At 35.7% G+C, this 10291-nt stretch overlaps 1 protein-coding gene and 1 long non-coding RNA gene across 2 annotated transcripts; one reads left to right on the top strand and one right to left on the bottom strand.

Moving 5' to 3' along the window:
* Window positions 1-495: 495 nt before the first annotated feature.
* Window positions 496-2064, top strand: LOC119547905. Its single transcript, XR_005219259.1, has 3 exons — window positions 496-758; window positions 1705-1759; window positions 1822-2064. It is a non-coding gene; the product is annotated as an uncharacterized LOC119547905 (long non-coding RNA).
* A 5331-nt stretch (window positions 2065-7395) lies between these two features.
* On the bottom strand, window positions 7396-8046 carry LOC119546993 (vitelline membrane protein Vm26Aa). Its single transcript, XM_037853657.1, has one exon. It carries the CDS (start codon window positions 7966-7968, stop codon window positions 7534-7536), a length of 435 nt encoding a protein of 144 aa, XP_037709585.1. The 5' UTR covers window positions 7969-8046; the 3' UTR covers window positions 7396-7533.
* Between the last annotated feature and the right edge of the window lie 2245 nt (window positions 8047-10291).

The raw sequence follows: 10291 nt of genomic DNA, 5'->3' as shown, positions 1-10291 counted from the left end.
GCATGCGCAGCCCCAGTGACTCCATGATGCGCAGTTCATCGTAGGAGCCATCATTGTCGGTATTCTAGCAGAGGACTCGTACACCAAACAGGAATTCAGCAGATCCGACAGGTCTTGCGGCACAGCCACACTCAGTAGCAGGTCCCAGCTGGGCCGGCTGGTCCTAGGATGCTGGAAGTCCCCACACTTTGAAAGGACTTCAGGAGCCCGTTCCAAGCCCTCGGCACCCAGCAGATTGGCGATAAACCGTAGATGCTTTCGGTCGTGCTAGCTTTAAGTACACTCAAAAAAAAATTTTCCCCTAATGTTAGAAAATCGCCCGTAATTTTACAACGCCATTAAAATAAGAACATTTTTCTTGGTTATAGAAATATTTTCTTAAACTAAGAAAAATTCGCAATTAATTTTTTTTTTATAATGAATAAGAAGAAGAGAAAAATTAGTTTTTCTTGGATTAATGGCGATATTTTCTTGGATTAATGACAATATTTTTATAACTTTTTTCTTGAAATAATGGCGAAATCGCCCTTGGTTTTTGGACAAAACATTATTTTTCATCACAGAAAGGGTGGACAATTTTGGTACATTTTTATACTGTGTGCGGTCACACTAAGGCAATGACAATGATTTTCGTGGTTTCTGTCCTTCGGATGTTCAGCTCGCAAAAAACTTAGAGTTTAAAAGTGAACAAAAATTGTGAAAAATGGACTTTGTTTTAAAACAATTGGACGGGGAAGCCTTTAAATCAATTTTCATCGGTAAGTACTTTTATACTCTTGTTACATAGAAGTGTATATTTAAATATGTATATTTATATACATATGTACATATGTATGTATATTCGAGTTTATATATGTATTGGCATGTGCTTTACAAACATTTATTTCAGAGCATGGTATAAATGATGAAAGTTTGCCATTCTTAAAATGGGATCAGATGATCAAAATTATTCCGCAAAGCATGGTGGGGCCTGCAATTATATTTTTTTCGAAATTGGAGAATTGGTATGTATGTTATGTTTAAAATAGTTACAAAGATCTGCGCATCCATGAATTTTACGCCTGCGTACGAGCTTGAGTGTGTATGTGTGTCTTTGTTTATAATACATATATGTATATATATATACATATATGTACATATGTACTTGCATACATCAAAGCACGTGCGTAGAAGCCAAAACATTTCTGGAATGTTCTACCTTGCACATTTTATATTTCAGCATGTTTCGTAGTAGTGAGGTATAAGCAAAAATAAAATGTAACTAATTAACATTGTAAGTAGATTAACTAAAGTTATTTTCAAAATTTGGCTCGAGTAAGTTGCGCAGCAGAACATTCCAGGAATTTTACATCTGCGCACAAGTTTACGTATGTGTATATGTGTGCTGTGTAGAAATGCGTACATTTGCGTAGATATGCCTGTTCATTCAAACGTATGGGAAAAGACTTACGAATATAGAAGGAACTTTTTTGAAACCGCTGAGTCCTTGGAAAATATTTTTGATACCCTACCAATCCTTAAGCAGTCGTTTGGGTTTGAGCTAGTAAATACAATTTATTTATTTTTTATGTTTATTTATTGACCTTTTTGTTTCATTAACAGATATTGGCCGATTTTAAAACCAAAAATGAAATGATTTTTGATATGTTATTTACAAAGTGGGATCCCTTCAAACTAAAATGTTTGCCGCTTTAACAATTAAAGGTAAAAGAGCATAAAGGTAAACTCTTTCTAAAAGAACTTGGCGGAAAGTCTGAGGGTAAGTAATTTTAATTTTTATTCTACTGCTATTTTCTTTCAATAATTTTGATTATCCTTTAGATACTCAAAATGTTCTTCTACTATTGCTGTTGCACTCCAAATATCAAAAATGCTTAATAGATGATTCCAGAAATAAATTTTTAATTTGGAAATCGACGATTGGAGAACTGCAAGATTACATCTCTGGCGAAGTCAACTCTTAGTTTGGAAATAAGACCAGTTTTCAACCACTGATTTGTTGCATCGGAAGTGGACCTCACAACCAGGAACATTTTTATGTATATGTTTCAGGTATATTTTATAAGCAACCAAATATCTTGTCAAGTTTAGACTAATGTCTTAAAGTTTTTTTTATTTTGAATTTAAAGTATCCCGAAGAGTGTGTGCTCGTATGGACGTTTGATCAAAAATACTTTTTTGATATTAATTTGGACACCGACACAAAGAGTAGATCATTATCCGAGTTCTTAAATGATTTGAAACAGTAACCAATAAGTTTTCAAAATGAGTTTCGTATATAAAATTTGCTCAGATCCCTTTAAACCACATAACGAATTTTGGTCTCATACAAGATAATTTCATTGTTTTGACTCGTATATTACTCTTAATTGTTGATATCCCAATTGCTCACAATCTTTTTCAAGCATATCTAATTTTAAAAAACATACTCTAAATGAAAAGCTTTATGCAACCAATAATGAAAATTTAAGTTCTGACACGACAAGTGAAAATGCTTTTTTCCTTCAAGAAAACGAACTATGTTCTTCCAGATCTCCTCAATATTTGCAAGATAATGATATTGTTACCAATCCCAATACTTGTCTTAACTTGAATACGAATCTTTATATTAATTCAACTTCTTATACTGTACAAAAAAAACTATATTGTCTATAAATCTAAACCTTACTTTGTGGCATACGAAATTAAAGAAATTGTCGCAAAAAATGAATTTGTATATTTTTTATGTATTATTTTAAGAACAGAATATTCTGAACACTTTACATTTTTTAAAAAGGTAGATACTAATAACCCCGAAATGAAGATAATTAAATTAAGTGATTTAGAGTATCCCCCATTGAATGTCATAAGTGTGGAAAATTTATGTTTTTAAAACCTAAGTTTTATTTTTAAGAATGAAAATATATATTTAAAATGTAATGTTAAGAAATGTATTAGCTATGTAACAAATGAACTATGTACCAATTTTAATTTTCAATAAAATTAGTTCTTAATATTGAACAATTGGCCTTTAAATAAAGAAAATGGGTTAATTGATTTAAGAAAAAATGCTGTAATTTGTAATAAACTTTGTTATTCAAATTAGAAAAAATAGCCTTTAACTATAGAAACAAGTTTCTTGATTTACGAAAAAATTAGTTATTCGATTTAGAAAAAATTTACCTTAAATATAGAAACAAATTTCTTGAAATACGAAAAAAGACCGTATTATATAGAAAAACAATCCATATTTTAAGAAAGAAATTCCCTAAAGATTAAAAAATTAGTACTTGTTCCTTAGAAAAAAAAGCCTTATTTTTCAGAACAATTTTCTAAATTCTAGAAACTTGTTCCAACTTATAAGGTATTTTGCCGTGAATTTAAGAAAAATTTGTAGTTATTTCCAGAAAGTGCTTACATAAATTCAAGAAAATTATTTACTTAAAATAAAGACGAGTCGCCGTAGGCTCAAAATCATAGGCGATTTTCTTGATTTAAGGGCGAATTTCTTGATTTAAGGGCTATTTTTTTTTTGGGTGTACGGACAGACGGACATGGCTAGATCGACTCGGCTAGTGATCCTGATCAAGAATATATATACTTTATGGGGTCGGAAACGCTTCCTTCTGCCTGTTACATACTTTCCGACGAATCTAGTATACCCTTTTACTCTACGAGTAACGGGTATAAAAAGTACAAAAATTGTTTAGATTTATTTGTACAAAAAAGTAAATTATGATTCAAAATGTATATAAGGAAAAAACAAACGTCAACATTTTTGTTGAACGAATGGGTATTGCCACCTAGCTGCAATATCACTCTGGTTCGAAGAACGAGTAGTGTTGAAAACTCAAAACATAAAACCCTAATTAAGATCAAAAGTATAGAAATGAGATTTCTCAAAAATAAAAACTTGACACGTTTTTGTGGGGCTCTAATTATAAGCAATCGTTTGGTAAGGAACTGGAATTAGAAACGAGTAGTAATATAATAGTTAAGCAAAACCTTCTAAAGTTAGGCGTAATAACAAAGAAGCGGCACAAAAAAATCCACAACAATGTTACAAATACTAGACTAGACCAATATAAAATGTAAAAGAATGTGCGAATAAAATAATCTAGTTGGGATATGTACAAATGAAACATATTTATTTGATTTTTTTAAATAAAAAAAGTATAAAAAAAATAGTGGGCGTGGCACGCCTTAAGAAGGTTTAAAGGAAGAAAGTAATATACAGCGCATTCATCTTGCAGCCCTGTAATAAAAACAATGAGTAAATAAATGATGTTCTAAATCTAACACATTAAAGGGTCTTGCATCCTCGAGCGCCGTGTTGTCACCCTGATTGGATGAGCATTCTAATAAGTCCAAAACCTCTAATGGACTTGGAATTTAGGAACGGCAATTGGAAGCTGGCATGAAAGGCATATCAAAATCGTTTTTAAATTAGTAATAAGTTGCTCGTTGATGCCAGTGATGTTGGAAAAGGCATTAGGATTGGAAAATGCTCGCCGAGCAGTATTACTATCGTTGATCGACTTTTAACGATAAGTGTTCCCAAAATAGCCCTTGGATTTTCTTTTTCCGCTGAAGACCGCTTTTTTTATCATTTTCTTAAAAAATTCTTCACTTCTTCACTTGATTTTTATAGCCTGCGTGCAAAACGAATTCAAAGGCTCGTCTCCAACAGTTAGTCCGAATTTTAAATGACTGAAAATGGGTAAGAATTTTGCACACTTGGAATTTCGGTTATTTAGAAAATCAGATGGTGTCCATAAGAAAAAAATCGACAAATTGGACAAGCTTGTGTTGAGTTTGTGCCCGTCAGCGCACTCAATACCTTGCCATCAATAACTGTTAAATTAAGGTTAAACTTTATATAAACTACTTTCCCAGTTTTCAAGATTATTTTGCAAGGTATTGATTCAGAAATTTGGTTCTTCACGTATTCGTCTTCTTTCAATATAAAGTCCTTGCCATCTTTGACAAATTCCATCTTTAATTACTCCATATTACATTTTTCGATGCATCTATAAGCCATAAATGTGCGACTGTTGTTGCAAATATATTCGAGCCAAAGTATAGCCCTCCCGAGTGCTTCTGATTGTAATTGGACTGCCCAGAGCTTCCATCAAAACCGTAGCTTAAAACCAGATCCGCCGATAAAAACTCAGTACCTTGATCTTACGTAATCTACTCGACGACGTCAACTTGCAAATCAACGAGCCGTCTTGCTATGTGGACTATAAGACTCTGGAGTGGTACTTCAGCTTTGTTATTACTAACAGAAAAAGAATCAGGTCGGCATATATTTTTTTGGTCAGCTACCGTCTTGTATAATGGATATATATCACAATGTTTTTTTTGGATTGGTCTTGGATAGCAAAGTATTGCTCTTTTGTAAGACTTTGGTCCAGCAGAAGAGCTAATGCCTCGTTAGAGGACAAAGTCTCGGGCTTTTTGATTGGTGCCATAATTGCTTGACGCATGTATTTAGCCTTTTCGGGGCATATTGAAAGCAGCTTGAGAATACTTGCAAGATCAGCTTGCTTTCTTTTTATAGCAGCCAAGCTTGCTGCATGAATAAGCAAACTTACATTTTGTGACTTAGCTAGTTCTGCAGCGCGGCTTCTGCGAGATCTGCTACCCTTTGCATTATAAGGCATAGTTGGCCGACCTGCTGGCTTCTTGGTTACCGGTAAATTGATAACAGCCAAACGGCAAGCTTCCTGCGCAACTGACTTAAATTAGCATTAGAGCTCTTCCACATTTGCGTCAAGCGGTAGCAAAATTTTATACATGCTTGGTCTACAATGTCGCTGTGCTGTTTAAACTCCACTTCCCATAGTGCAGCTTTCATTAAATTAAATACTACATTTCTCGATGCCCGACTTTCAGAAAATGAGTTTTGGCCAGAAAAAGTGGTCAAATTTCACATAGTGCAGTGGATCCATTTGCCCACATAAATTTGTAAATTAAAATTAATTTTTTTTCGTTTTAAGAATATTTCCATATGTTTAAAAATGTAAAATGTTCTGTAATTTAAAAGTCAAACTCGTTGCCGTTTGTAAAATCAATCGCAACAAGTAAACAAATCTACCTTGCCCCTAACAGGTTGTTTCTTTATTAAGCGGCAATAAAAATTAGTTTTCCTAATTTATTCTAACTACTGGCGTTTATGAAATACTGAGAGCAATGAAGCCGGACGTTCAAAATATTACATTTATTTTTGTCCGTCTGGCATTTCTATCAGCTGAGAATAAATAAGTGCAGGCATTTGATTTCACGCATTCAAGAGCCATCCAATTTTTCTTAACAGGTTTCTTCTCCACTTAGCAACAATCCAATTAAGTTTTCGTATATTATTTTTACGATTGTCATTTATGAAGTGCTTAAAGCAAAAAGCCAGACGTACACCTTTTTTTGCCTGTCTGGCATTTAATGAATGAATTCGGCTGTGCGGCATAAACACTGCCAATATTTTCACGCTTTCAAAATATGCAACTTAGTAACTTTTCGGATTTTTTTAACGATTATCCTAAACCTATTCACATACGACTACAAACATACACACACATAATATAAGCAAAATAAATATTAAAAAAACATCCAAACATACGCTTATTTGCTTACAGTGCAAAAAGTAAATTTTTTGGTTTTGTTTGCTTTATCAATACAAATTCGAACTTGGTCAAAAATGCTAGGCGTAAACTTAAAAAATAACTTTAAAACATTTCGACTTCTCTAACAGGTTTTTTTATAATTTTTCTGGTTCTGTGCCATTGCTAACGTTAATTAGGACCCTGTTTTTGTTCTTCCTCTTCCAAAAACTTTAAAAAAAACATACAAATATTTTTTACTGTAACTGCCCCTCCCCTTCCCTTTCAGCCCTACCCCTCGTCTCTTTGCTTCGACCAAAGACGAAGGGAAATCCATCTTTGTAATAGCGCTTGCTCCTTGCACCCGTTCTCTCTTCAAGCAAATTTTTAAAAATACTTAAAAGCATGTTAGAGATTTGGAAAAAAAACTTAAGCATGTGGGTCATAGATACAGCCGTGATCAAAAAGTCATCTAAATTTCAGTGAGAACCGCGATTATATAATTTTTTTTGGGGGTAATGGGGCATTTAAAATGATTTATTTAGCTCATTCTATCTATTTTTGGAAATGTTTGGAGCCGCTGCGCGGACACATCGAATCTTAGTGGTCACCTAGGCCCCCATAATCGTGGCGTATCCCCATAAACATGGCTCTATCAAAATATAGATCTTCAGAGATTCTAAATAATAAAATAGTAGGCAGAAAAGTGCCTTACTAAAAAATAATGCTGCTTTGTACTGTGTGGGGCTGAAAAGTGAAAACGCACTTCTCCAAAGCTTTTAACTTCTAAGTTCTTGTGACATCAACACAACAATTGTTCAAGTTCTATGCGGTTTTGTGATTTATTGCAATACATATTTTTGGGTTAATTTTTTAAAATCCATTAAAGTTTATGTTTCTCAGCAATAGATTTCGTAGTACGTGGCCTGGGATCGTGGATGAAATCAGTTGTCACTTAGTACTGGTATCCGTAGGACTGTGGCACGTAAGAGGCGCTGAAAAGCTGTTGCTGGTGCTGGGGGACTCCATAGTTAGGAGCGACGTAGGAGGCCACCGGAGAAGAGTAGGCACCGGCGGATCCGTAGCTGGGGGCTGGAGCACTGCACGGCACCGGGGCGAGATTAGGCTGGCAGCTGAACAGGTAGTTCTTGGGGCAGGGAGGGGCTGGTACGCTGGAGACTCCATAGCCACCGGAGCTTCCGCCGTAGGCGGACTTACGAAGACGAGTCAGGTCTCCGAATCCCTGACCGGCGAGTCCCTCCAGCTCGCCGTCCTGGGAAGTCAGGGATACCGTGGAGCTAGTCTGTCCGGTGGCCGAAGCCACGTTGGTGGGCAGAGCCAAAGCGGCTGCGGTGAAGGCGACCAGAGCGATGCACACGAAGGATTTCATCTTGATTGATTGATTGTTGTGAGAAGGAAGATGGGAGCTGGTTTGGCTGCTTGAACTGCGACTGATACCAATTCCATACAGTAGCGTAGTTTATATAGCTACCCAATCTGCACGGTGTGCACTAAGATCGGCCCTTAACGAGTTATTCTTCGCTTTTTCCCCGATTAATTTTCTGCTCCATCAGCTCATTGCATAAATGTATACCGCTGAATCCGGTAGCACAACATCGCCAGCTTTTTGGGGTCATCACTAGGCAGAAGAACGATTAGGTCGGCAAAAATATGCTAAAAATGTAGTGCAATGCACTTTAAGAGTGGTGTGAGTCAGCTTAAAAAGTTGACCACAAATTCGTGACACGTTGGACGTGGAATGACCCACATGCGTTCTTTAACGCATGAAAGAAAATGTTGTTCTTGGCCTTGAACCCAGGAAATGCCATGCTGCAAAGATTTATATCTTCTCAATCTCTTTAAAGGAGTTCATGTACCCGAAGTTTCCCCTAACATTTTCACAGTAAGATTTCTATGATTAGAAAGATCGAATACAGTGAGGATTTTGATTTTATGTGTCTTACTAAAATTTAGATTGCTGTCCAAAAACACTGTTTTGCTAACCATACTAGAATGGTCCCAAATGATGCTTCCGTTCTCGCTTAGCAAATATATTTCTTAATCTATAAGCAGAGCTCCCAATATATGCTCAATCTTTTTTCTCAGTCTCAGCTTAAAGCACGAAAAAGTAATCGAGCTTAGTCTCTGGTTGAGCATAGACACTTTTTTGTTTCACTTATGTTAGGTGACTCCACGTTACTAGATGAGAAACACATGATGGTGTTCCAAAATAAAAGTTTGGACCGGAGTCAAAAGAGTTCAGTAATGATCAAAACTTTTTAACTGGAATTAAAAAACAAAAACACCTCTTAACGAGGTAAAGGTTTGTGACGATCGTAAAATAATATGTGATAGCATTCGGAATTAAAGTTCGAAGGCTTTTTGAAGAAATTTCTGCCAGAGATGATGAATTTAAAAACATTCACAAGCTTTTTTCAGCATTAAAATATCTTAAAGTCGTATTAGAAGTGTCAGATTTTACGGCAAACACACTTCTATAAGCCGACAACATAAAACTACTTAGAAGTTAATTTTAAAAGCTTCTAACATGAAAATCAGCTAGTTTAAGTTACTTGAGTCATAAAGTTTAAAGTTACCCAAACAAATCACAGCAACTGCCATATATACTTTTCTCTTTCTAGGCCTCTGATAAATAAGTCGAAATAAACCTTGGAATAATCGCATTATGATTTTAGAAATAGCAATTGGTTTTGGGTAAAAGAGCTGTAACAGTATAAAAGTTAGAATAAAGAAAATATGAAATGTTGGGACCGTTGGGGATAAATGCGCCGCGTCGAATGACACAAAAGTTATACGCAAAACAAGATATTGGGGAACTTTTCAAAATGAAAATTGTATTTTGTTTGTCGGTTGGCCCCAAAACGTTGTTTTAGGGTCCCAAAAATTTTAAATGATGATAAACAGCTTAACATAAGAAACTTTAGCTCTACATATATTAGAAAGACCCGCTTGTTTGGCGGGAAAACAGCTAAAATGCATACGTCATAACTTGTGATCTACTAAAGCTACAGGGTTGTTCCATATGTCGTTGAAAAGGTATTTTAAAATACTACACCCAAAAAAAAAACCAAAAGTATACACTTAATAAGCGTTGTGTTAAAAGTATACTAAAGTTAGTAAAAAGATGTAAGTATTAACTCAACACTTATTAGTTTCAACTGTATACTTTGTAGTATTAAGCTTATACTAATTATTATATGAGTGAGACTCAGTAGTATAAATAGTATACTGAACATTAAATAGTTTTTCATGGTGTGAAACTAGGACAATAGCGATTATTCGAACATATATTTTGGTGTGAAACCAGGACAAAAGCGAGTATACGAACACAGAAAATGCTACCGGAGTTGGCGTTGCTTGACGCGTTAATTATTATTGCCATCCGGACGATCTCGGACGACGCAGCGCTCGTCATTGCAGGCCAAGTTCCCCTATGTGAACTGGTGCGGGAGCCACAGAACCAAGACCGAGGTGAAGAGGAGTGCCAGGATGCAGAGCGTCGACAACTGGCAGGCAGCCTGGGACAACTCCAGCAAGGGACGCTGGACGCTGGACGCAAGGGTAAATAGGAAGCACGGCCAGGTAGATTTCTACCTCACGCAGGCGCTGAGTGGACATGGTTGCTTCCGAAGCTTCCTTAAGCGCTTCGGGCACGACACGGAGAACGGTTGTCCAGAGTGCGGCAGTGGGAT

Source organism: Drosophila subpulchrella, chromosome 2L (assembly GCF_014743375.2).
Source record: "Drosophila subpulchrella strain 33 F10 #4 breed RU33 chromosome 2L, RU_Dsub_v1.1 Primary Assembly, whole genome shotgun sequence".
In the NCBI taxonomy this organism is placed as follows: domain Eukaryota; kingdom Metazoa; phylum Arthropoda; class Insecta; order Diptera; family Drosophilidae; genus Drosophila; species Drosophila subpulchrella.
Note: the sequence above shows the minus strand (reverse complement) of the source record. Positions and strands in the feature narration are given on the sequence as shown.

What these genes read in the sequence shown, in the direction of transcription:
- LOC119546993 (XM_037853657.1), bottom strand. Translation starts at nt 7,968, where the DNA reads ATGAAATCCTTCGTGTGCATCGCTCTGGTCGCCTTCACCGCAGCCGCT.